Source organism: Bos javanicus, chromosome 13 (assembly GCF_032452875.1).
Source record: "Bos javanicus breed banteng chromosome 13, ARS-OSU_banteng_1.0, whole genome shotgun sequence".
In the NCBI taxonomy this organism is placed as follows: Eukaryota; Metazoa; Chordata; class Mammalia; order Artiodactyla; family Bovidae; genus Bos; species Bos javanicus.
This window is the reverse complement of record NC_083880.1, coordinates 38,704,507-38,732,128: the sequence shown is the minus strand read 5'-3', so window position 1 is coordinate 38,732,128 and position 27,622 is coordinate 38,704,507. Positions and strand designations below refer to the sequence as shown.

The following is a 27,622-nucleotide window of genomic DNA, read 5'->3' as shown; positions in this document are numbered from 1 at the left end:
TCAGCAGGTCTTGGAAGAGGTGGGAATGGAACTTTTACACATATATGCCACATAAAAGGTTAAATGTGCGTTCATGAATACCAAACATGACTTATACACCAAATTTCAGGTTCAGAAGACTCCCTTCTGAGGACAGTGAAAAAGGTGGCTTAAAACACAGCATTCAAAAAACAAAGATCATAGCTTTTTCCCCCCTGGAGCCGTGCTGGTTCTGCAGCTCTGTGGCAAGCCGCGGAGTCTGGGTTCTGATCCGCAGGATGGGGTTTGTTAAAGTTGTCAAGAACAAGGCCTACTTCAAGAGATACCAAGTGAAATTCAGAAGAAGGCAAGAGGGCAAAACTGACTACTATGCTCGGAAACGATTGGTAATCCAAGATAAAAATAAGTACAACACACCTAAATACAGAATGATTGTTCGTGTAACGAACAGAGATATCATTTGTCAGATTGCTTATGCCCATATAGAAGGAGATATGATAGTTGGTGCAGCTTATGCTCACGAACTCCCAAAATATGGTGTGAAGGTTGGCCTGACAAATTATGCTGCGGCATATTGTACTGGCCTGCTGCTGGCCTGCAGGCTTCTTAATAGGTTTGGTATGGACAAAATTTATGAAGGGCAAGTCGAGGTGACTGGAGATGAATACAATGTGGAAAGCATCGATGGTCAACCTGGTGCCTTCACCTGTTACCTGGATGCAGGACTTGCCAGAACTACTACCGGGAATAAAGTTTTTTGGGCCCTAAAGGGAGCTGTTGATGGAGGCTTGTCTATCCCTCACAGTACCAAACGGTTCCCTGGTTATGATTCAGAAAGCAAAGAATTCAGTGCTGAGGTACACCGAAAGCACATCATGGGGCAAAACGTTGCAGATTACATGCGCTACCTGATTGAGGAAGATGAAGATGCTTACAAGAAACAATTCTCTCAGTACATAAAGAACAACGTAACTCCAGACATGATGGAGGAGATGTATAAGAAAGCTCATGCTGCAATACGAGAGAATCCAGTGTATGAGAAGAAGCCTAAGAAAGAAGTTAAAAAGAAGAGGTGGAACCGTCCCAAAATGTCACTTGCCCAGAAGAAAGATCGGGTAGCTCAGAAGAAGGCAAGCTTCCTTAGAGCTCAGGAACGAGCTGCTGAGAGTTAAACCAAACTACAATTTTCTATCAAGATTTTTCAGATAAGAATAATAAACTTATTGAACAAGCAAAAAAAAAAAAAAACAAAGATCATAGCATCCGGTCCCATCACTTCGTGGCAAATAGAAGGGGAAAAAGTGGAAGCAGTGTCTAGATTTTATTTTCTTGGGCTTCAAAATCACTGAAGATGGTGACTGCAGCCATGAAATTAAAAAACACTTGCTCCTTGCTATGTGTTTTTTAAAGAAGAAAAGCTATGACAAACCTAGACAGCATATTAAAAAGCAGAGACATTACTTTGCCAACAAAGGTCTGTACAGTCAAAGCTATGGTTTTTCCAGTGGTCATGTACGGATACGAGAGTACCATAAAAAAGACTGAGTGCTGAAGAAATGGTGCTTTTGAACTGTGGTGTTGGAGAAAACTCTTCAGAGTCCCTTGGACTGCAAGAGCTCAAACCAATCAATCCTAAAGAAAATCAACTCTGAATATTCATTGGAAGGACTGATGCCGAAGCTGAAGCTCCAATACTTTGGCCACCTGATGTGAAGAACTGACTCACTGGAGAAGACCCTGATGCTGGGAAACAGTGAAGGCAGGAGGAGAAAGGGACGACAGAGGATGAGATGGTTGAATGGCACCACTGACTCAATGGACATGAGTTTGAGCAAGCTCCAGGAGATAATGAAGGACAGGGAAGCCTGGCATGCTGCAGTCCATAGGGGTCGCAAAGAGCTAGACACGACTGGGTGACTGAACAACAACAAAACTCATACCAACTGTTTCAGTTAATGAATAAAAATCAGTGGCTTTAGGTCAGAGCATCAAGATCCAGAACATGGTGGGGTTTGTGATGATGACAAAGGAGGCCGAGCATGAAGGGACTCCCTTCCAACTTTGGCTTCATGTTCACATGAGTGTGTGACACACGTTGAGCCCAGATCAGTGGACATGGCTGTCACCTCCCCATAGTGACACTCTGACAAAACACGGAGCCTGGGCCAAGTCAACAGGACTTACAGGACTGACCATCCCACATGGCCCCCTCACAACATGGCTTAGCAACCCCACCTCTTCCAAGATCTGCGTCCTGCCTGTCGGCAAGCCGGCTCCACCGCGCCTGGCCACACCTGCGGGCTCAGCTCACTGTCTCCGTGCTGGCAGCGAGCATCCTAACAGACATCCCACAGGCAGACCCCAGGCACCCCACTCCAGAGGCAGAAGCCACGTCCCAGGTGTTCTCTCACTATGTGGCATCTCCAGGGTTAGGGTTAGGGTTCCCAGGGTTAGGGTTCCCTAACCCTAACCCTAACCCACAGGCGGACTTGATCTGAACCACAGTTCACAGGCCAAAGGCTCTGAACTGCACACCGGCTCTTGATCCCGTGCATTCTGCAGCTGCCTCCCCACTGGCCTGTGCCCTCCAGCCCGCTCCCTAGGGCTGTTGGCTCACCTTTCTTAACTGGAACCTGTGTCCCTTGTGCACCTGACAGCTCTCAGAGCCCCCCGGGACCCCAGGACAGAACCCAGGTGGCTCAGACCCGCCCACCAGACTCACCACAGCCTGGACTGTTCTGGGCCCCTGCCTCAGACAAGCATCCGGATAGCAGTCGATGTGCCCACTCTCCAGCCTCTGCCCGCGCCCACCTGTCCAGGTCATCCCAACACGCACACCTGCTCTCCTCTCAGCTGGGCAGCTCCATGCCCTTGCCCCCTTCGCCCCGTTTCCACTGGCCCCTCAAGGTCCTGCCCCTCAATCCCTCATTCCCTGGAGTCTCGCCCGCATCCCTCCACACCCCCATGCCAGTGTGCTGGCTGACATGTGGCTGGACGGTTCCCATGCTTCTCCCTGCACCGGTGAATGCTGGCAAGTGATGTGTTCACAGGGAATTAAGCTAAGCCAAGGGCCATCAGGCAGCAGAGACATCGACCCCATGACCTTTAGGCAGGGAGTTGGACCCAAAACTACAGGGAACCCCCTGGAACATGAGTGGGCAGCGCCAGGAGGGTGCAGTGAAGGACAACAGGTGAGAGGCTGCACAGAGTGCCAGCTGCAAGTCCCCCCAACACACAGCTCCCAAGAGGAAAGTGTGGAAGTGGGAGCTCAAGTCTGGAACACTCTAGTAGCATTAAGAACCGCAGTGGTCAGCTGATGCAGGTGCATCTCAGCTCTTCTTTCCATCCTGGAGGGCAGCAGGATTTAAGGCGACCACAAGCGAACATCCATAAAGTAAACTGCCCCAAGCCGTCCCATCCTCCATCCTTGACCAGTGCCCCCACATAAGAAGACCACGTAGCTCGAGGAGGCCACCCTACCTGCATCCAGCCCACCTACGGCTCCCGCTCCGAGGACACGTCCCCCTCGGCCCCACTGCTGGCACTGCGGTCTTCCTTGCGGGGAGCACTTCTCTCCTTGCTTGACTCAGAAGGCCCTTTGGCTCTGGTTTTTTCTTTCCTCTGCTGCTGCTTTTCAAGCTTTGACAGCTGGTTGTTAAAAAAAGAAAGAAAGAATTATTTTACAAATGTAAACTCATGCCTGTATGTCCAAACACCAATGACCTCACAGGCAGCAACCACGGACAATGATTTCTGTCTGATAATGTGAGGTATCGCATTGGCTCTGACACACCAGATACCATACCCACTGTCTATCCATCTGACACCAGATGCATCAGACGTGTGATCTCCGTCAGACCCTCCCCATAGCTCAGCCTGTCCCGGGGTCTGTGGGAAGGGTCCACTCAAAGGCTGCTCTGACGGGCTGAGCAGGAAAGGCTTTTAGTCTAGTTTATAGTTTAGCTATTTTTTTCTTTCATGGCTCTATAGCTTTTTCTCATGGGCAGGTTGTCTTCCTGTTCACTGTTTCCTAAAGAGTGATAAGCTCTTTAGATAAGCTCACTCTCCTATTTACTGAAGGTTAAGAGAAGCTGTGACACAAAGCATGTGGACATCCCCTTAGCTCTCGGTTTGTCCTGAGACTCATCCATGGTCCAGGCCCTGGTGTTCGCAGCGGGCTGCATGGCGGCTACCTGGAGATGCTGCCATGGGGCCCTCACACATGTCCCCCAGGCCACCTGAGGCCACCCGAGGCCACTTCTGCCCTTCTGGGTGCCTCCCCAGCTTGTTCAGAGACCACAACCAGACAGCGGGAAGACAGATCTGCTGGAACTCTTGAGCAATGCCCAGCACTCCAGAAAGGCATGCTGAGAAACTCATCTGAGGAGATGGACCAAGCTGTGGCCAGAGGACTTTCTTGGACCAGAAGAGCCATCTGTGACAAAGCCTGACAGATGGCAACACCCAGGTTCACGGGCTCCCCAGGCCAAGTCTGCAAACATTTTGCTGTTCACATGGAAAAGGGGGAACCTGAAGGGCTGGCTGCTCCCCACTGGTCTCTGCCCCAAGCCCAGAGACATGAAGAAAAGTCACTGTAAGCAACCTGCCAGATGCTTGCTTTACTATTCTTAGACTCTGAGCTAAACCTTTAGACAGATCAACAATCAGAAACTTTCAATTTGGTCCAGAAAACCAAATTTATTACTGGTTGACTTAATATTCTCTCTCCCCCTACTCCCACTCCAGGTGCCTGAACAAGTGCAGTAAATAGCCAGGTTGGTTGAGCAGGGAATTCAATTTTGTGAACAAAGCCTTCTCTTCCCCTTTGACCTGGTGACTCTCTTCCCAGAAAGCTCCCTGGGATAAACTCCCTCTCGTGTGTGCAGGAAAGGCTCCCTGGCATGTGCACTGTGGTATTAATGTATCAGCAAGAACCTAGAAACAACCCAGGTGTCCACCGATAGGAAGACAGGTAATTAGAACGTGGCACAGTCATACAGAGTGATCCTCTAGAGCAGATGGACATGGATCAACATAGATAAGTCTTTAAACCCAGTTTATAGTCAATACAAACCAATGTCAGTTTCAGAAGCCTTAATGGCAGGATTTCAGCAGATATAAGAGGGGCTTGGAGAGTACAAACCAAAGTCAGTTCACTAGTTAACTTTGGGGAGAAAGAGTAGAGCGTGGTATCACAGTAGAATGAATATATACGGGCTCTGACTGTAACCACCGGCTTAACTTCTATAAAAACAAGATGAGCTCTAGAACAGGGCTGCTGACCACTGCCAGACGTGAAATGCTTGCTACTGGCACTCAGGCCAGCAATGATAAGATTCATGCCAGGACATAAATGAACACATGGCTTCCTTCGTCTGCAAAGTCTGACTGTGAAGAAATACCACCGCTGAACTGTATGCTTGGAAGCCACGCTGAGCTCCTCTAGCCCGAGCTCTATGACCTGCTGTGGCCTGGTAACAAACAGCTCAAGGACAGATGCTGTGAGCAGGATGGTTTTAGGCAAAGAAGAAACAAGCGAGTATTTTTTTTATTATTATTAAGATATAATTGGCAGACAACATGATATTAGTTTTACGTGTAATGGCAAAACAAGAAGGTTAGCATTTTACACATCTGAGTAAAGGCTACAAAGAGCTCCTTGCCCTCTGTCCCTCTGCACTGTTATGTTTCCATAAATGATTATTATTTTCTCTGTGCTTTTCTATCACAGACGCGGGAGGAACATCCTTCATCAAGATGCCAGCTGGGCTTCCCCAGAGGCTCAATGGGTAAAGAATCTGCCTGCCAATGATGGAGACATGGGTTTGATCCCTGGGTCAGGAAGATCCCCTGGAGAAGGATAAGGGAACCCATTCCAGTATTCTTGCCTGGAAAATTCCATGGACAGTGGGAGCCTGGTGGGCTACAGTCCAGAGGGTCAGAAAGTCACACACAACTGACTGACTAGGCGTGTGCACACATGCATACACACACAAGATGCCAGCCTCCCTGCCTTGTTTCCCTTCTGGCACTCTTTCCTCTATGAAATGATTAGGACAGGAAATGGGGCCCATCTGTCTAGTTCTTTTTCTTGTAAAATGATCTTGGATGCACAACATGAATGTATATAACCATACTGAACTGTACACTTTTAAATGGGCAGGATGTTAAATTTTATGTTGTGTGTATCTTACAACTAAAATAATTTTTACTGAGACATAACTGACATATAACATTTTATCAGTTTCGGGTGTACAATGTGATTCTGTATTTGTATATAGTACAAAATGATCATCACAGTAAGTCTACTTACCATCCACCACCAAGAAAGTGTTTAACGACCTTAGAAAACATGATGTTGGCAACCCCTTCCTTTTTTATTTTTCATGTCCTTAGGTTATGGAATCCAAACATCTAGAAATCAACATTCAGCAGTGAACTGTGATAAGCTGCTGCCAGCAGTTTATATTCACATCAGTGTCTGTATGCACGTTGACACGTGTGTGTTCTCCATATACATGTCTGCAGGCAGATGGATACTTATACATACCTATATAACTGTGAATATGTTCCAAGCTAGCCTCTGAGAAAGCATGACTTTTATTCCCCAAAGAGGATCTCTTGGTTTTGGTTCCCCTCTTTAGAGGTAAATATAAAACAATGTGGCCATCTCCAGTGACACAAGCAGACCAAGGCTCTGTGATGCTGAGAGTCCATTATACACAAAGGCTTGTTTGTGATTCTGTTATCTGCCTCCCACTCTTTAACACTGTTGAGAAACCAGATCCTGGCTGGACGACAGGGAACAATTCCCAGTAGAAGCAGGCTTCCTAAGGGTCCTCAGGTCCCCACATCGCCCATCCAATTCTGCACTGACCCAGGGGTGCCATCAATGCCGAGTAAAACTGCGGGAGCATCCACTTGACCTTCCACCCCAGCCCTGTGCCCGCCGCCCTGGACCAAGCTTGTGGATCACGTGTGACAATTACTGAAGCAACAGGCACAGCCCGACTTTCTGTAAAGGATGTGATGCTGACTCTTTCATTATTTATCTTAAAACAACCCCGACCACACATGGCTCCATGCCTCAGAGTAAAAGTTTCTCTGCGAGAACATTCTGAACTAACCTAATAAATTTAAGCCTTTTCTCGGAAAAAGTTGGAATCCAATGCAGCCAGAATGTGGAATTTACATCTCAAGGCAAGAAAGCGGTGGATTTTTTTTTTTTTTTGAGGAAACAAATGAGAAAGAAAAAGAAGAAGAAAAGGGTGTGCATACAGACTCCTGTAGCACGCCGTGGCTTTCAAGTTAACGAGGACACAAACGGCAAGGAAAATATAAACCACGACAGGCCTGTGGTGACACACCTACACCAGCGCGATGGAGGACTTTTGCTTTTTGTTTCTGTGTTTTTTCATTTTTAAAGATTTTTTATTTTATTTTTGGCTGCACTGGATCTTCGTTTCTGGTGTGGGCTCTCTGGTTGAGGTGAGGGGGCGGCTCTTGGCTGTGTACAGTGGCTTCTCTTCTGCAGAGCACAGGCCCCAGGCACGCACGCTTCAGTAGTCGCAGCTCATGGGCTCAGTAGTTGCGGTGCACTGGCTTAGCTGCCCCATGGCATGTGGGATCTTCTCAGACCAGGGATGAAACCTGTGTCCCTTGCATTGGCAGGTGGATTCTTAACCACTGGACCATCAGGGAATTTTTTTTTAATCATCTGAGAGGGTCCATATTGCAAAGCAGTTTGCAAACCATACAGGCTCTAGTGTCTCAAAGTGAAACCCAAACCTTCCAAAGGCAGTTCCAGGCCAAGACAACCCCAGGGGCCAGGTAACCATCCCGAGGTCAGCCCATTCCTCTCGCGCCGCATCTCTGAAGGTGGCGGGGGGTAGGTCGGGGGTGGTTGTAGCAAAGAATAGAGGACTGGACTATTTAGACCCAAACCTCCCTGACTCATGCTTAAATCCACTGAGAAAACAAAGAGCTTTCTTTTTAATCAAGATGATCATGCTCTAAGTGCCTAACATACAAATAAGCTGGTTGAACACAAAGGTCACAGTTCTCCATCATAGGGCCCGCAAACATGATCATGATCTGCGGCTCCAGGCAAGAGCATGAGTGAAGTGACCACACATGAGACATCAGGGCAGGGTGGAGACTGCGGCCACACCACAGAGGACAAGCTCCCTAAGCTCTACCAGGGCAGTCACATCCTGTTTTCAAGCATGCAACTGGGCAAAGGTAAAGTCACTGGGGTAGATACAGCCCCCTGGTGGGCTCCTGGCTTTGTACCTCTGCCCAACTGATCCGGACTGCTCTGAACAGCCCACTAACAGGTGTGTCCTTACCAGCATCCCCCGGAGAAACCACACTGGTGGCCTGAGCTACAGTCACCATCCAGTCCCTCCTCTTCCCTCTACTCAGAAGTGGCCCTGAGCCTGCTCTCACACGGACCTGAGGCACAGTCATGAGGACGGGAACTAAGGGAGCTCCAGGGGGCTTCAGAGGACCATTTTGCTCCCAAATAAACACAAGTGCATGAGACTTCTCAGAATGGAGGCAGTTCTCAGAATGAGGAGGGGGTGTCTGGGGGACACAGAAGCCCTGAGGAGGGGCAGGGGCAGGGCCAAGCCAGAGGAATCAGCTGTCCTCTTGGAGGGGGGCACGGATCACTAAGTTCCTCACTGTTTCAGTTACATGTGGGCACGTCTGGAGCACGACCAGCTGACAGCAAAGCATCTCATCACACACCCATCGAAGTAAAGGAGAAATGGACCTTCAGGGGGTGAGACTTGCTCAGGGGTCGTCCACAGGATGCAAGAGGCAGACACGGGACAACACCCCAGGCCTCTAGACACCAAGCTCTACATTCTCTCCAGGGAGTCATGTGGCCTTAATCTATAAGCTTCAGTTCAGAAATTTATGAGCACTGGCTACAAGTCATGTCCTGTCCAAGGTGCCAGGAACATAGGGGAGAATCAGACATAGCCCTGGCTTTCTGGGCCGAATGTCCACCACACAAATAACTAGCGATCCCCACTCCAGCCTGGTCTTATTCTCAGCCCTGGGTGTGCATGAAAGGAACTATTACCACCCCGTTTTGAAGTGGAGAAGCTTACAGCACTGGCGACCCCAGCATCCTGCCCGAAGCTCATGGCAGGCCAAGCGGCTACCCTCCTTTGCACTCAGCCTTGCAGATGGAGACACACAGGGACCTTGGGGCCATTTCCTTTCAACAAATGAAAACAAAACCAGCCCTGACCCAGATCCTGCTCCTTAGTGGTTTACCAAAAAGCCACTGCAGGACCTCAGTGTGACTGGATGTTTCTACCTGTGGCTGAAGAATCAGAAGGACCAAACCTAAGGTGAGTGAACTGGATACTCGGCTAAGAGGAAGCAGGATGGGGAAGCCTCCAGAGCAATGAGGACCTGGAAGAGCGCTTCGAGGTCACTGGTACTGACCTCAGGAGAGGCCTGCAGGCCCATCAGCGGCAGTAGGAGAGGTGGGCCAGGGTGAGGGAGGCAAGTGTGGCTCCAGCCCGTCCACAGATAAACGGGGTGGCCACGAGCAAGGGGCAGCCGCAGAGGCAATCAGCACCAGGGAACACGGGGTGGCCAGTGTGTGGTGGGCTGGTGGGGTACAGGCCCTCAAGTTCAGGGAAGCCTGAATGGAAGCAGAGCTGAGGGTGGGGCGGGAGTCCCTGGAGGGAGGGGAAGGTGTGCCCACTCCAGGCAGCACTGCCTCTGTATTCATCTTCACTACAGGACACTCACAGGGGAGGGTGCAGGCCCCCCCGGCATGAGGCAACTGAACCAGAAGGTCAAGGGCTGTGGAGGACAAGGCTGAGAAGCAAGAGGCCAAGGGAAGTCAGGGCTGAGCCAGGAGAAGCTGAGGAAGGGAGGGCAAGGCATGGCCAGGACTCAGAACATCCCCTGGCTGGGATCAGAGGTGGGACAAGGTGCTGCTGGGGTAACCATCACCCAAGACAGAGGTGGAGACCTCTGCCAGCTGACTGGGGGGCTGGGTCAGATGGAGACGGCTATGGTGGTGGGCGGTCCAGCACTCGCTGCTGAAACATCTTTAAAGGCGGGTCCCTTCAGCCTGTGGAACAATCCAGTGGACGGTGACATAAAACACGAAATGAAGGAGCAACTCCAGGGTGCTGCAGACACCAGCCAGTCCCAGACTTGCACCACGGTCCACACAGTCAGCATTCCAGCCACCTTGAGATTCTGCTCTTTCCGGAGAAGCTCAGCAGAGGGCATGGCTCTGCGGCTGGGGATACCCGTCCAGGCTGAGAGGGTGTGAAGGGGGAGACACAGAGACGTGTGTCTGCTGTTGCCACCACACGCCTGCCCCTCTCAGGAACATCCAACCACCCAGCTGACAGGCGCGAGCAGCCGTGTCGGAGGGACCGAGAAAAGTGATTTCTTTACATTTCTGAACATAACAGGTACCCAGGAACCCCTGATGGAAGGGTCCCTCCTGGAGCAAAACGGTGCCTCAGACTTGCTTCTAACACAATTTTGCAAAAAGGTGTGAATAATTACAACTTCTAAGTGTTTCTGTATGTTCTCACAAATCCCACAAAAACCATTTCAGGTCTTCTTGACTTTTAGATGACAGCCGACTAAAAGGAGCACCTCCCTCCTCAAAGGGCCCACGAGTGTAACCTGAAATGTTAATTTCCTCCCTTAAAAGTCTGTCTTCACACCAGGGAAACAAATGGCCCCTTAGATGGTGACAACCAATTTGTCACCTTGAGCATTCTGAGAAGTCAAGAGCAGGTCATCTTATTCCCAGATTGATTTTGAGCACCACGGAGGGGTGGAGTCAATTGAGAGAGCAAGCTCAAGGCCACGGCCAGGCCGGGGAAAGCGCCAGGCCTCCAGACTCCCAGCCGAGCTTCCTGTTGACCTGGCTCCTTAGGAGCCAAAGCTCACCTGGACAGGGGCTTCTGAGGTCAGCCCTAGCGCTGGGGCAGCCAAACCTGTGCCGTCCTTACGAGGGTGGTACCAGGTATAGTCTTGCCCTTGAGATATTTCAATGCTGGTTATTTCCTGTTAGACTGTTCTGTCCTGCACATGAGCAGAATCTAATCAGAGAGTGAAGGAAATAACAAAAGAAAAGCTCAAGCCCCATGAAGTCAGTTACTAGGATTTTTATAGACCGTGGTGTAGATGGAAAAGTTCTGTTCCAACCCACCCCTTGCAAAGATTCCACGAAAGTCTTATGGTGCAAGTCATCGAGATCAAATGTCTCCTCTGCAATTACGTTTTAAAACACCACGAGGTAACGATGGCTCTGCAGACACTGGCCCACACCTGCTGACATCAGGAGGCACGAGCGGGCAACCTCAGGAAGCTGCTGAGGAGGGGACACGGCTGGCATGTCCCCTCGTTAGTAAAGACAGGAGCTAAGAGACAAAATGCCCCACACCCAGCAGCCCATGAGTCCTTCTCAACAGCTCTAGAACCTTCCCTCCATAAGCTCGCCATCCTTCCTGGGTCCACCAACTCCTGCCGCCAGAATGCCCTGACGGTGCCGATTCATTGAAACCAGCCTGCTGACCACTCTCCCACCCTGCAGATCCACCAAATGCACTGACACCAGACAACTGTTTTGCTGGCTAATTAACACACCTGAGACAGTAAGGAAGATGCGCTGTGGAGCAGAGCAATGCTCCACCGACGGTGTTCCTCCTGCGGTCAGGTGCAGTCTCACACACACACACACACACACACACACACACACAGGAGGCAGCCATCCAGCCCCACCATGGAGGTGCAGGAAAGCCCAAGGGTCCCTGCACAGTGACCAGAGAAGCCTGCAGCCCCTCCACCATGGGCAGGGATCCATCAAGAAATGACACAGGCTGGTGCTGGAAACCTGGGAGAGGGCACCCACCTCAGTCTGAAGCCCCCGAGCCAGCCCACGTTACCCTCAGGGGCGGGGCACCTGCTGAGGTCCTGGAAACCTCTGGGCCCACGACCTGCGGCTTCTCCTGCTGCCTAACAGGCCGGAGGGCAGAGGACAGGAAGAGGACAGAAGAGAAGGTAATAAAAAAAAAAAAAAAGAGTAGGCCAAACCCGAGTAGCCTAGAGAAACTCCAGGAAGACAGAAGTGTCAGACTACGGTAGGATTTTAAACAATCTATAGAAACCGACTTCCTCGGACTAGTTCTAACTGATCGAGCCATCTTTAAAAACTGGAATTTGTGTCGGGCAATTTGTTTTATTGAACTGTAACTTGATATAGTTTCCTATTATGCGATAATTCTGAAACCTCTTTTTTTAAAGTGTCCTTGTGTAATGGAAAATCTGACAACATTCAAAGAGGATGTTGCCATACACGCCAAGGTGTCTGCCATTATGTCAACTGTTGCGTTGTGTTATTTTTAAATCAACTGGCTGCTTAATAAAAACATAACAAAGCAAAGTACACACATGGTACCTAATTTTCATACATTATTAACTCTGCTTGAGGTTTTTGTGGGAATTAAAAAAAGCCGGGGGTGGGGGGCGTGGGGAGAAGTCAGGCAAGGAGGCATCTGTTCCCATCTGAAATTGTGCAAGCTAATTTTATTTTCTAATTTCCCCCTTGTTTACAAAAACCCTCTTAGGCATGCACAGTGGTAGGTGAGGGTGGGGTGCTTGCTGTCTCTGCCTTATTCCTACTCAGCTGCCTGTCCCCCCATCCACCCAGCCTTCCCTGCAGGCGATGCGACACATTGGGTGGTTTGTTTCGGGCCATCGTGGGATGGAGGTCAGCCCAGGCGTGGGCTTCTCCATCCTCGCAGCGGAGGCTGTTGGGGTCCCTGCAGGGTTAGGACAGCTGCCCACCAGCCCACGACTTCTGACCTCCTGCCAGAGCATCTGCACCTTCATCATGAAGACGCCCGCAGGCCCGGCCAGAGCACAGGTGGTCCCAAAGCGAGCACCTCTTGAGGTGACTTCGGTCCCTCAGGGGGTGCCCAGGGGTCACACGCTGGCTCCCCCTCCCCATCTGGTTTCCACCCTCCCTGTGCCCCCTGGGAAGACTATCCACGTTAACTACCTGAACCGAAGCCTCTCACTTCGGGGGCACCCCGACCAAAGTGCTTCAGATGCTCTGAGATGAGCCAGGGTCTCATGTGCGCACTCCCTGTGTCACTGGCCAGTGTGACCCCGCATTCTCCACCAGTCGGCACCTGGGATACTGGAGGGCCACAGGGGAGATGAGGGTCCCCCATTCAAGGGGCTGAGGGATGCAGTTTACAGTCCTGTGACATCTCATACAGGTGAATGCTCTGAAGACTGGTCGCCCACATACATGGCCAACGATGTGTTTCAGCATCCAAGAGTTTTGTTGTTGACCACCCCCTCCCCACCCCACTGGGGAAAAGGACCCAAGAGCCCTCCTCACGCCTGTGCCCTGGGCCCTTCCTTCACTGGAAAATCTCCAGAGTGACAGGCGACAGCTAACCTCTCTGGGCCACTGCTGTTCAGAGGCAGAAATAACAGGCGCCTGGTTTATTCAACATCCATCTAGGGCTGGAGTTGATACTGAGCTCGCTGTCAGCACGTGTCTGGTTAATCACTGGGGAGCAAAGTTTAAGGAGACACTAAAACCATTTCAGTGTTGGTATTCCAGTGCATAATTGGTAACAGAAAACTCTTCATGAGCATTTGAAACTAACAGTGCTCTGTAAATGATTCAAAATGTTTCTTCAATTTGCAAGACTCTTAAAAAAGAGGAGGGGGAGCCTTTCCTCTGCCCCACTTGGTCTTACATGTTGCACAAATGCCAACAGAGCAGATCTAGAGCAACATAATAATCCAGAAAAGGGGAAGACATGGGCCCCAGAAAAACAGTGCACACGACCTACAGAGAGGTCAAAGCCAGGGTGCTCAGCCGCCAGGGGTTTACCTGTCCACATTGGGGGCGGGGGCAGGTGGGCACGAGGGCTCCAGAGGGGCTCCCAGAAAGGGGCCTATGCTATGCTATGCTATGCTAAGTCACTTCAGTCGTGTCCGACTCTGTGTGACCCCATAGATGGCAGCCCACCAGGCTCCCCCATCCCTGGGATTCTCTAGACAAGAACACTGGAGCAGGTTGCCATTTCCTTCTCCAATGCATGAAACTGAAAAGTGAAAGTGAAGTCGCTCAGTCGTGTCCAACTCCTAGCAACCCCATGGACTGCAGCCTACCAGGCTCCTCCGTCCATGGGATTTTCCAGGCAAGAGTACTGGACTGGGGTGCCATTCCTAGAGAGAGATAATGCTTAGAAACAGAGGTCTGGGAGCAAGAGGACAAAACAGTGCTTTCAGCAGGATCTCAAGAAGAAAAGATAAGTACACACTCCCAGAAAAGCAAAAGACTGAACAAGAGAAAAAAAACATAGGATACAACTTGGATCCTGGGGTGACCATAGTCACAGGGTCATGGCAACATAAAACCATTTACTGATTCAATTAAAATGATATCACAACACTGGGAAGATGGGGGATGTGAACAGTGCAGATTCCTCCTCTACAGTAATGTGAGATAAATAATGTCAGAACTTAGTACATCAAGAAATGGTAAAAGTTTATTATTTAGGGATAAAGAGGGAAAGGACCCAAGGAAACAGCTTAAAGTATGTTAGAGGTACTTGCTTGTGGGGAAGAGAACAAGGACGAGGGAAAACAGGCCAAAAAAGGGTATTTTTATTACAAGCCTTTATATGTTAAATATTTTTAATTATGCACATAATTACTTGAATAGGCAATTTAAAATTTAAGAAAGAAAACTCATGCACTGGATATAGTTAACCACAGATCCAATACTACAGAAAGAAATTAATGACTCAGGAAAATCAATTCATGTAATCCTAATACACAGAGGTAAAGATGATAAGCAAAGACAGCAGAAACTTGGAAGTCACGTGTAGGAAGGGAGAAAAGGCGAGATCAGAGCAGATACTGAGAAAGCAATAAGTAAAGACATTACAGAAGGACATGCCACGGGCTCAAGTGTATCCTGGAAGGACCAGCCGTCAGGGAAATTGAGAGAAATCCACACAGAGAGCATCATCTTCTCTTCCACATGACTACATGCCAGCAGAGAGGCAGCAGTAAAGCACTAGGGACCTGGGTGTCCCATGAACGAAAGGATGACTGCATGATGACAGACAGACATGTGGGTAAGGAAGGAAGGAGGCCAACCAGCCATTGGGATGACACCTATAGAACCTGAAGGCAACGGATGATGACCCAAACGTTCCCAGTCAACCAGGGTGTCCCCATACTTGCAAGTCTTCAGAATGTATCATGGCCATTCCCATCCTTAAAAAATAAATGCATAAATAACTTACTCATAGAACTCCAGCCTCTTGAGAGATGAATAAAGGAAACTGTATTAAGTAATGTAGCCAATAAAATTGAGTTATGCAAATCCCAAAACTAATCAGTGAAGAAGAAAATAGAAATGTAAACAAGAAATGAATTAATCAGAATCTGAAATTTATGTTCATAGGCAATTTTTTACATAAGAAAAAATGCCAATGCCTAATAAGCTTATGAGAAAGAGCTCAACTTCACTAGCAATTAAACTGATGCAAATAAAACAATGAGATGCAATTTAGAATCCACCAAGTTGACAAGGATTAAACAATGATAATACTCAGCCTTCATGAGGGTTTAAGAAAAGGAACATTACATGATGCTGATGGAGAGTTAGTTTGGACCTCAGGAGTGCAATCTGGCAACCCACAGCAAGTGGCTGCACACTTCGACCAATAATTTCACCTCTTAAAATTTATCTTGTGGAAAATAAGTGGCTTAGTGCACAAAGATACATACAAAAGGGTGTTCAATGAATTGGTTTTTACAGCAGTAAAAACTGTGGAGCAATCTAAGCGTCCACTAAAAAGAGGCTTTCAATCCATTACAAGACTTTCTGTATAGACTGACTGACTCTGAGGCATTGCTATGGAATATTTATGGCTGCGGGAATCAAAACCTATTTAACAGACTTCCCATCTCTTCACCAATTAAAAGAGCTTCCCAGGTGATGCTAGTGGTAAAGAACCCACCTGCCAATGCAGGAGACGCAAGAAACGTGGGTTTGACCCCTGGATTGGGAAGATCCCCTGGAGGGGGCGTGGCAGCCCACTCTGCCCAGTATTCTTGCCTGGAGAATTCCATGGACAGAAGAGCCTGGCGGCCTACAGTCCACGGGGTCACCAAGAGTCAGACACGACTAGTGACTAACACTAACTAGCACTAACCCGTTGTTGTGCGGGATGCTCCGTGGGTCTCAGGGTGTTCAGCCGCATCCCGGCCGCTACTCACTAGAAGCTAGCAGCATTCTCCCTCCCCAACCACCTGTTAAAACCAAAATGGTCTCCAGACACTGCAAGATGTCCTTGGTGTGAGAAATGGTTGAGAAATAAAAATAACTTTTTAAAACAAATACAAACAACAACAAAAATACCTTTCTTAGAACTGCTGTGAAATCTCAGTTTATGTTACAGGATAAAGCTGCTCTCTCCAATTTGCCCCTCGGTTAAGCACCCTTTCCCACCTCTTGCTCAGACCTTTTTAAAACCTGAGTCGATGAGGGATCCTGCACTGTTTTTCTGAGGTTCCTGCCCACATATGTGTGTAGGCTGTGTGCCCCCACTGATCCAGGGAACAGAAGAACTGGAGACCAAATCGACCTACCTGTAAACTAACTACCCACCAACCAACCACCTAATTAATTGACTTGGGTCAGCATCCCTAGGTACAGACAGACAGCCAAGAGCAGCCAGACACTTGGGGGAGCACCCACAGCTCAAGAGAGAAGGATCAGGTAGACTAAACAGAACAGCTGACTCTGAGCAGAGATAATTCTGTGAACAGAAATGAACATTTAAAAATCCAATCAATATTTTCAGAGGGCATTAAAAAGACAATACTACTAAACCCTCTACCCCTCTCCATGAATCAAAACCACAAGGAGATACCCCTTTACACCTGTCAGAATGGCTGTCATCAAAAAGAACACATATAACAAGTGTTGGCAAGGATGGGGAAAACTGAAAAACCTCTTACACTGTTGGTGGGAATGTAAACTGGTGCTGTCACTATGGAAAACAGTATGGAGAGTCCTCGAAAAATTAAAAATAGAATTACCATATGATCTAGAAATTCTACTCCTGGGTATTTATCTGAAGAAAACAAAAAAGCTAGTTAGGAAAAAATATATGCACCCCTATATCCATTGCAGCATTATTTACAATAGCCAAGATTCAAAAATAGCCTAGGCATCCACTCATAGATGAATGGATAATGTGTGTCTGTCTGTGTGTGTGTATATATATATATATATATATATGTATGTATACACATATATATATATATATATACACACACATATATATATCACATTTTAAGTGTGTATGTGTGTGTGCACATATATGTATATTATATGTATACATAATTAAACATTATTCAGCCTTAAAAAAGGATGAAATTTTGCAACAACATGGATGGACCTATAAGGTATTAGGCTAAGTGAAATAAATCAGAGAAAGGCATGATCTGTTTGATTTCAATTCTATGTGGAATCTAAAAAATCATAAATGAACAAACATTACAAAACAGTTATAGCTAGAGAGAACAAACAGGTGGCTGCCAGAGGGTTGTGGGAGGAAAGAAATCGGTCAGGAGGATTAAGAGGCACAGACTTCCAGCTACAAAATAAATGAGTTATGAGGGAGAATATAGTCAAGAATCATATAATACCCTGCATGGTGACCAATGGTAACTAAATGTGATAATTTTGAAACATATAGAAATATCCAGTCATTCTGCTGCCTAACAGGAACTAACATTGTACGTGCGTGCTCAGTCACTTCAGTTGTGTCCAATTCTTTGTGACCCTATGGACTATAGCCCCCCAGGCTTCTCTGTCCATGGAATTCTCCAGGGAAGAATACTGGAGTGGGTTGCCATGCCCTCCTCCAGGGGATATTCCTGTCTCAGGGATCAAACCCACGTCTCCTGCGTCTCTAGCATTGCAGGCAGATTCTTCACCGCTGAGCCAAGGGAAGCCCCAACTAACACTGTACTATAGGTCAAATTATACTTCAAAAGCAAACTCAAAGAAAAAGGGATCAGATCTGTGGTCACCACAGGGGAAAGGCGTTGGGGGGGATTGCATGAAGGCAGCCAAATGGCACAAACCTCTAGTTACAGGATGAATAAGCAACGGGACATAATGTACAACATGAATACAATTAACACTGCTGGATGTTGTATATGAAAGCTGTTCAGAGAGTTAAATCTAAGAGTTCTCGTCACCAGGCAAAAAATTTTTTCTATTGATTTAATTGTGCATCTATATGAGATGACAGATGCTTCCTAAACTTAATATGGTCATTTCATGATGTATGTAAGTCAGATCATTATGGTGTACACCTTAAACTTATACAACATTGTATGTCAACTTCATCTCAACAAAACTGAAAAAAAGAAAAGAAGACATAATACCCCTAAAAACAAAGTTAAGAAAACAAAACAAAAACACTAGCTGGGGTCAAAAAGCAGCAATCAGAACAACAACAAAGAGAGTTCATGGATACTTAAAACATGACTATCAGAACTTAAAACTCAGTATAAGGGCTGGATAAAATTCAATCATTGTCCCAGGGAGAAAAATAACAGAAAAAGACACAGAAAACACTGAAAAAGTTTAAGACAGAGGAACAATCTATAATAACTATAAAGTGACCTCTAGGCTTTCCAGAAAGAGAGAACAGAAAAGTAAACAGGGGTGAAAGTAAACAACAGCAACAATAACAGGAGGAAGAGACTTCCCAGAGCTAAAAGCAAGCTAGAGAATTGAGATTTATGAAATCCTGGATTACTAATAAACAAGATGAAAACTGGACACGTCTTAATGGAATTTCAGGACACCAAAGAAAAAGGTTCCCACAGGATCCCCGGAAGAAAAAAGAAAGCTACCACCCAGCCGAGGAATGAAAATGGGACCGATCTGCAAGCATCCCCAGAGGCAGGAGAAAACCCTCGGGAATCCTGAAGGATTTTGAACCTACACATCTGTGTTCATCCAAACCAACCGTCAACTGTAAGGACAAGATGTACAGTTCAGATTTCTAAGAACGTTTACTTTCCAAACGTTCTTCTTAGGGGCAAAAAAAAAAAAAGGTGACTTGAAGATGGACATCAGAGCAAATAAAAAAGAAACCCAAGAAGCATAAAGGGTGGGGTTGGGGTGGATCCAGGAAGGGGCCTCTAGATCACGGTGGGCAGCTGAGGCTGAGCCTGCTCCAGGGTGGAGCCAAGTCCTCAAGCTTGGGGACAAAAACTAGTACCGAGAACAGGAACCACCAGTGACAGGGAGGAAAACCTTAGGGACACGGCAAAGACACATGCTGACGAGGACATCAGTTTGCCAGTTCTTAAAAGCATTTTACTGACAATTTCCTCTCCTGACTTATTCCAGACCCCATCTGTCCTCCAGCAGAAATAGTGACAGCTTTGCCTCTGATCCCCATCCTCGGAACAGTGCAATTCCCTTCAGCACTCCCGATGCAGAGGCATCTAAGACCGTCCTGCTGCCGGTCACTGGCGGCTGGGGGGCCCTGAGGATGCGGCGTGGCCCACGGTAGCCGCCGGCTCTACGACCTCAGTATTGACACTAGTTTGGCTCCTCCAGTTGGCCTCGGGTCTTCATCCAAAGCTGCTAAATGAGCCAACTGCTCTAATTCACTCTAGATTCAACATCTGCCTCATCTGGAAAGCAGGGAAAGGGGAATTTATAACAGGAGATAGGTAATGGCATCCATGTGAGAGGCTGAATTGCCAAGAAAATTAAAATTAAGGAAGGGGAGCTTGTTATGGGGGTGAGGGGGGACGTTCTACACAGATGGGGAGATTCAGAGGCCCCAGAATGGAGACCAAGCATTTCTTCTGTGAAAAGATAGTCAGCCCTTCCCTCTGTCTTGGCTCAAAAGACCAATGCAAGGGTCTCTTCTCTGGGCACTTCTGCTTCACCTCTCTGTTCTGTTTTTGAAGAATATACAAGTAGACACTTACTCTAAAAACCCTTTGGCAGAGAGTTGAAGAAGAGGTTCTCAAAACATTTATTATGCAACAGATTAAAATGATTATAGAGAAATGCCTCCTATAGCAACAATAAGGTTACATAACGGGGCTTTAAAATGGACCTCGGGCGTCACACTGCATTAGTGGTATGCAAAAGGAACGACTCCAGAAGGTCATTTAAATCAACCGTGGAGTGAGTTTTGTTCCTTCTCGGAATCATCCACGCACTCGATGCGTTTCATCTGGTAGACGCACAAATAAGTAATCTGCAGGACTTACAGATGATTACGTAGGAGCTGAGACCAAAACAAGCGCACAGGACATCACCCACTCGGCAGATGCTTACCAAAGAAAACCAGACTGCTGCATCTACGGCGCTGAGGTTAGGCAAGTGCTAACTCCTAAGTGACCTGTGTGCCAGCCTGTGTCCCAAGGGATGCCATCCTAGAAGCTCCCCAGGACCCTCCACACCAGATGGCCTTCCTGAGAGCACTCAGCTCACAGGGGCAGCCCCCGGCTCTTTTGCTCCAACCTTCCTCAGACCACACATGATGAAGGAAAAGCCTAAAGTCTTAAGAGCAAAAGCTCTATCACTATAAAAGCCTAAAAAGCTCAAAGAACATCGCCCGGATTTAGCAAAGACAGGATGAATCATCAGGAACTAACCTATTTAGGGAAGGTCATTTGCATTGTTTTTAAATGCTATGCACTCCTGATGAGGGAATTTCTCACGGATTCATTAGGCCAAGCTTGTTGGTAACATCATCCCCTCTGGCCACTGGCAGATACTGAGTGCTGTCTTGCGTGTGAGGCATCAGGCAGGGGACAACTGCCTGCACACCCCTGGGACAATAACTCTCTGGGGCTCACAGTCCCTGATGAGAAAACCTGGTACCCTGTGCATCACTGAGTTAACGAATGAAACAGCCAATAGGTTAACTGGTGCTTTACTGATGTACTGACCTTTGTTAGGAACGTTCCATAACACACCATGGGAGGGCTTTCCCTGCTGGCTCGGTGGTAAAGAACCTGCCTACCAGTGCAGGACACAAGAGTTCGATCCCTGATCCAGAAAGATCCCACAGACTGTGCAGCAACTAAGTCCGTGGGCCACAACTACAGAACTTGTGCTCTAGAGCCCCGGAGCCCCACACACCAAGCCCACGCGCAGCAACTACTGACGCCCACGTGCCCTAGAGCCTTTGTTTCCAATAAGAGAAGCCACTGCGAATGGGAAGGCTGTGCATTGCAACCAGAGAGTGGTCCCCGTTTCTGAAACTAGAGAAGAGTCTGTGCAACAACAAAGACCCAGCACAGTCAAAAACAAATAAATTTTTTAAAAAATTGTAGGAAAGCAGCAGCTTTTACACCACCACAGAATTAGGCACTTCTTTCATGGCACCTGTCACCAGGTACTCTCTTCCTAGGATGTCATGCTGAACTGTGTAATTATTGTTAAAAACAAGTATATGAGCAAATCCTAGAAAATTCTAACAGAATAGTAAAATTACATGTGTGCTCTGATGAAGTTTTACTGACTTGCTTATACATATGAGCCATAAATGTGTTCATACTCATTTCTTACCATTTCTCTTACGTAAAAAAAGCATTATTAAAATAAAGATGTTCACTTTGGTGTTACTTACAACTGTGAAAAAATGTAAGATAATCTAGATGTCCAATATAAAGGAGAGTTAGGAACTTATAGTAGAGTGATTTAACGACTAGTATATAAACACAAAAATGATAAACATAAAAATGAATCACTCTCAATGAAGATATTTAAGAAGAGTTTTAATTAGAAGAAGTATGTGGTGGTTACACCAAAATAAAGGTTATGTGACTATCTGAAAAAGACTATAAATGAGAAATTAAAATCGTTCCATTAAGAGGAGTAAAATAGTTTTCTGTATTCAATGTTTCAATGTAATGTTGTTTAATTATTTTTTAAAGATTTGCTCTATTTTGGTTATAAGATTTTCCTCTAGTTTCTCCGTTTTTTTTTTTTTTTAATGAAAAGCAAAGAAAAAAGCAGTTACCTGGGAGCACAGTAAGTAACTCTTTTCTAGACCCCACCAAGACAGGGCTGTTCACTCTTATGAATGTCCTCAGTGACCTGCAATTCAATCACCCACACGGGACCCTCCCAGCGAGGGCAGGCACCTGGGGTCAGCATGACCAGAAGGGTGGGGGAGACCAGAGGAGATCTGCGACAAAGACGTAGAGACCACAGGTGTCATCTGGCCATCCTGTCTGACCTGGCAAGAGGCTGTTGCCCCCTCCCCCCAAGACAGGGCTGTCCCAGCAGGTGACCCAATTCGCTCAAACACTCGAAGTCCTGAGCTGGGGGAAACGCACTGCGGGGGCCGGACCTGACACCCACCACAGTTCACCTGGAGAATTCTAAGAGAGGCTCAAGAGTGGAGGTGTGCTATTTACACAGAGGCCAACAGAACCTGGGTATACACCAGATCCATAAAGGCACGGGCAGAACGGGTCTGCTGAGCGCTCCCTATAGACCAGAGGCGCGCTGGGAGTGTCCTCTGGGCTCTGCGGCATCCCTCGTGGGTGCTGGGCTCGGGGGAGCCCACTGCTCCTGTTCCTGGAAGAGGCCTCCCTCCCGCTGCCTCCAGCTGAAGTTGCTCTTCAAGCATCTATACCATTTCTATGATGGAAGAGATGAGAGTAATAGAGTCTCCATCGAATGCTGAGTGCTGAGCTGCACAAGCTGCACGAGCACCTCTTGTCTCTGCACCCTCACTGCCGCTCCGCAGGACGGGGACTAAAAGCCTCTCTACTCAAATGGAAGAAAATGCAGCTCAGAGAGCCTGAGAGACGGACGACAGGATGGGCTGCTCTGCACTGACCGCGCTCCCCTTCTGTAACACGTGCTGCTTAACTATCTCTCTTCCTGCTGACCTGAGGGACGGACCCGTGGCCCCCAGTGGCAGTGGGCAGAGAAGGCCTGACGTGTGTCACATGGGGATTTCTGTCTCAGCTTCTTGTGCTGCATCCCCACTGTGATGGTGGTTCCGTGAGTGCCAGGCCTTCCCTGCTCCCCGTGGTGTCCCTGTGGTCAGAACAGCCTGACAAGGAGATATTCCGCAATACCTGCCGGCTGGACAAATCAAGCTCATCACCAAAATGTCCTGCCCGGCCCTGTCCACTAGGACTTGCTCTGTGACAGAGATGTCTTGGTCTGCACTGACAACAGCAGCCAGGAGACACATGTGGCCACTGAGTACCTGAAATGTGGCCAGTAGGGCTAGCTAAGGAAAAAATATGTTTTTGCACTATCATCTTCATTTATTTTTTTTTAATTGAAGTAACATCGGTTTATAACTTTGTATGTTTCATGTATATAAAATTTTAATTATATTTCTACTTCTCCACACCTTACAGCATACTCACCACCACCAGGAAAACAGTTAAGCGGGTATCTCAAAAAATTAAGACTAGAACTAACATATCATCCAGCCATCATCCCACTTCTGACTATTTGCCCAACGAATTTGTATGTGCTTAGTTGCTCAGTTGTATCTGACTCTTTGTGACCCCATGGAATGCGGCCTGCCAGGCTCCTCCATCCATGGGGATTCTCCAGGCAAGAATACTGGAGGGGGTTGCCATGCCCTCCTCCAGGGGATCTTCCCAACCCAGGGATCAAACCCAGGTCTCCCGCATTGCAGGCGGATTCTTTATGTTCTGAGCCACCATGGAAGTCCTGACCAAAGAATACGAAAAACTAACTCAACAAGAGACCTGCGACCCTGCCCCTCACTGTTCATCATGGCATCATTAACTGCCAAGATACAGAAACAATCCAAGTGCTTGTCATCAGATGAATGGATAAGGAAGATGTGGTGTGTATATATTAATAGTACAATGAAATACTTCTCAGTCATAAAGAAGGAACGTGTTTTTATTTTATTTAATCTTCATGAATGCAAAGTTCCATGGCTAGGTATGGCTGGTGCCTGCCCGCTGGTCAGCTGAGTCTACCCCATTCTGTAATAACACAGCCCGCTGCCTTCCCGACCATGCCCCACGCCTCTGCTCCCACATCACCCTGTACCAGCCTGGTCCCCATGTGGACACCATGCTGACTAAGTATGCAGTGGGTGTGAAGGTGGTACCTTCAGGCACTCATTCAGGAGCAAGAGGAGAAGCAAAATGATTCAAATAAGCACAACTAGTGATGAAGACATGGTTTGGGGACAAAAGCCGATAGAAAACATTCTTCACTGATCACTTTCTCTTCATTGATATAAGTGAGTCTTGGGAACACATAGTCCCTCCCTTCCTACCCCCTCAACCACCCCAAGGAAGAGGCATAGAAAGTCAAAAACAAAAGCAAAAAAAAAAAAAAAGCAAAGAATAATTCTGCTACCAAATTTACCAATTATCAACAATTGGAGTCATGGTTACTCAGGTACCAATTAAAAGCAGAAAAGCTGACTCTACATCCCTGTCACATTTCCAGGAAACGTTCAAATGTAAAAGCAGCAAATGTCAAATTAAGCGAGTTCCAAGTATGAGGTATTTTAAGGAGGAATGCTGATTAATTCATGTGCAGCTCCATACTGTTTGGCAGGAAGACCAGGCAGGTTTTATTAAAGGAAGTGGAACTCCTAGCCTGGTGTATCAGCTGCTATGACCCCAGTTCTGAGTGACAGTTCTCCTCCGGCCTGATGGCCCTGCTTCCAGGATGTCCTTTAGGCCCCTGGCATCAGGGACAACCAGATCAATGGCTGTGAGAGCACCAGCCCTACTCCCTAAGTGATCCTATCTACCAGTACTCTTGCCTGAAGAATCCCACGGACAGAGGAGCCTGGCAGGCTACAATCCAAAGGGTCACAAAGGGTCGGACACGACTGAGTGACTAACACTTTCACAAGTCAGGCTAGTCCTCACCCTGGCGAAACCAGTTAGCTCTGTGATACAGGCAGAGGAGGTGATCCCTTTTTCCTCCACGAGTCCTAGACGCCCCAAGTGCCCCCAGACACATGGCATTCCCACTAGAAACGGCCAGAGGAATCAAAGATGCAGAGTGGCTGATATAAATATCAACATACCACAGGCCAGAGACTTGCTCCTAAGAGGGCAGAAACCACTTTGCTACCTCCAATCTGCATATACTAACCCTCTGTCTGTGGCATCATGTCCCTTCATAATCACACATGGAAGAGAGGATCTCCGTTCAGCCCTGGCACTGGCCAACGTGCACCCCAAGTGAGGAATAAACCCAGGAAAGGGGCACAGCTGGGATACGGTGCATACATCTTTGGTATACAGTAGGCATCCAGTAAGAGTACGTTCTTTTATACACTTGGCACTGCACCTTACGCTGCCAGCGAGGTGCTCACATTTGTCACAGGACTTCATCTGGCTTCTACCTCTAGTCATGGTGCCGACAGTGAAAGGTGAGGGGCAGCCTGAGAGCTGGCTGGCATGAGGGTCTCCAGGCAGCGGGGCTGAGGGTGCAGGCAACAGGTGGCCTCGCCCACCCTGTGCTATTCAAGACAGTGACCACCAGCCACATGGGGCTTTTTTTTTTTTCCTTAATTCATTTTTTTTTTAATTGAAGGATAACTGCTTTACAGAATTTTGTTTGTTTCTGCCAAACATCAACATGAATCAGCCATAGGTACACGTGTCCCCTTCTTCTTGAACCTCCCTCCCATCTCACCCTTCTAAGTTGTTATAGAGCCCCTGTTTTGAGATCCCTTTAAATCTAAACTTAGTGAAATTAAACGTCACGTTCCACACTCATGCTGACCACATCTGAGGCGCTCACAGTCACAGTGGCTGTCGGATACTATGTGGATGCCACAGGTTTCCAACATCACAGAAGATTCTACTGGACGGTGTGGGTCCAGATGCTTGAAAAAAAATAGTAAAATGGACAAGACACCCTGACTTTTACTGTCAACGTGCACAGTAGTTCTAAACAATAAAGAGATAAAAGATGCCTCCCTGTCCCCCAACCCCTGGGCCTCCCCACATCCTGTTGTCCAAATAAATCTCCCTGGTGATACAGGGTAACTCAACCACAAGCTGACGACCATCTCAGCTGCATCACTGCTCACATGATGTTAAAAGGGAGGGGGGATAATGTGAGTTCTACTCCCTTTCTCTGTCTATAAGAGAACCACCTTAAAGAAAGCCTACAGCTAATTCTACAAAAAATCTAGAAAGAAAACTAGTAAAAGAATCTATAATTACCAAATGGCATATAGCCCCTGAAAATGGCATGTATACAAGGGGGCAGGTAGATAACCCAGGGCACTTTTCTTGTATCAAATGCACCTGTTCATAGGGCAGAGAAAAGGCAAGGACCTCAGGGCTCTCGTTCCACAGCAGGATCATGTCCCAAAGATGGTTCTAAAATAGAACTTCTTCCTCCAGACCAGACTGGAAGCCACAGAGAACTGCTTAGCTCTCTATGATGATCTGGGCATTAAACATTGATGGGCTACGGACCTTTTCCTAGAAGGATATTAAAAATGCACACTGTTTCTAATTTCAAACCCCGAGACGGTCTGTAAAGCTTCCAGACAGTTCTGTGTTTCTGATTTCTTATGCAGTCCTCCCCTCCCTTGCTGCTGCTCTGTCTCCCTCCCCCATAGGAGGAGGTGCACACTCTCCAAGATTGCATGTTCACTCTCTCAGTGGATCAACTACACTTATTTTCCATGACTGTCCTAGAGCTTACAGCATGCACTTTGTAACTAACTTAAGTCCCTGCACACTGCAGTGTCAACACCTGGGGTGCAGGTCCTGCGAAGGGCATCCCAATTCCTCCCTCCCATCCCTGGTGACTCGGCCGTCCCTTCAGCTCCCCCTTCCCCAAGCCAGCCTCACCCAGGGCAGCATGACTGTGACAGACTGAAACACACAGTTAACTTTTGGATAAAGAATTTTAAAAAATCTAAAAATGTATCCCATCTTGATATATTCTTTCTCTCATACTCTTCTTTATGGAGATCTGAGTTTCTGACCTGCATCATTTTCCTTCTGCCCTGAGGAACTTCTTTCAACATTCCCTGCCAGACTGGGCTGCTGGAGATGAAGTCTCTTTTTGTTGGTCTGAGAAAGTCTCTATTTCTCCTGTGCCTTTGCCAGGTAACTTCATTGAATACAGAATTCTCGACTGGTGGGGGTCTTCTTCACCACCCGAAATACCATCCTCTACTCTCTTCCTGTGTGCATGGCTTCTGACAAGAAGCCCTGCTGATGCCTGTCCTTATTCCTCTCTAGGTAGTGATGCTTCATCTCTAAATTGAAAAACTTTCCAGTACAACACCTTCTTCTTAAAGCAGATACCCTCTTTATGGAACTCATAAAATTCTCAGTGGGGTAAACCTGAACAACACATGCAATACAAGCCAATTAATGAGGCTCAGATAGATGGCACGGGGTCACAGAAGCATCTGTGAAGGGGTCTTGCCTGACTGCTGCATTGCAATGCTTAAAATAATTCCACGGCTTGCAAGAAAAGCGGGCTGTAAATGAATCTGACTGCTGATAAATGCCCCAAACTGACAGACAGCTCAGCATGTCCAGC

The 27,622-nt window shown here is 47.5% G+C and overlaps 2 protein-coding genes across 3 annotated transcripts in view; one reads left to right on the top strand and one right to left on the bottom strand.

The window, feature by feature from the left end:
- Positions 1-27,622, bottom strand: part of DTD1 (D-aminoacyl-tRNA deacylase 1) — a 114,308-nt gene that overhangs the window by 43,585 nt on the left and 43,101 nt on the right. For both annotated transcript variants that reach the window (XR_009740299.1, XM_061436371.1), the window contains exon 5: positions 3,460-3,627. Coding sequence is in view for 1 of the 2 variants with exons in the window: in XM_061436371.1 (XP_061292355.1) it covers positions 3,475-3,627 (153 nt within the window). In the remaining variant the exon portion in view is untranslated. The remainder of the gene's footprint in view (positions 1-3,459; positions 3,628-27,622) is intronic.
- Positions 172-1,231, top strand: LOC133259179 (large ribosomal subunit protein uL18-like). The gene has a single exon (XM_061436370.1). It carries the CDS (start codon positions 258-260, stop codon positions 1,149-1,151), a length of 894 nt encoding a protein of 297 aa, XP_061292354.1. The 5' UTR covers positions 172-257; the 3' UTR covers positions 1,152-1,231.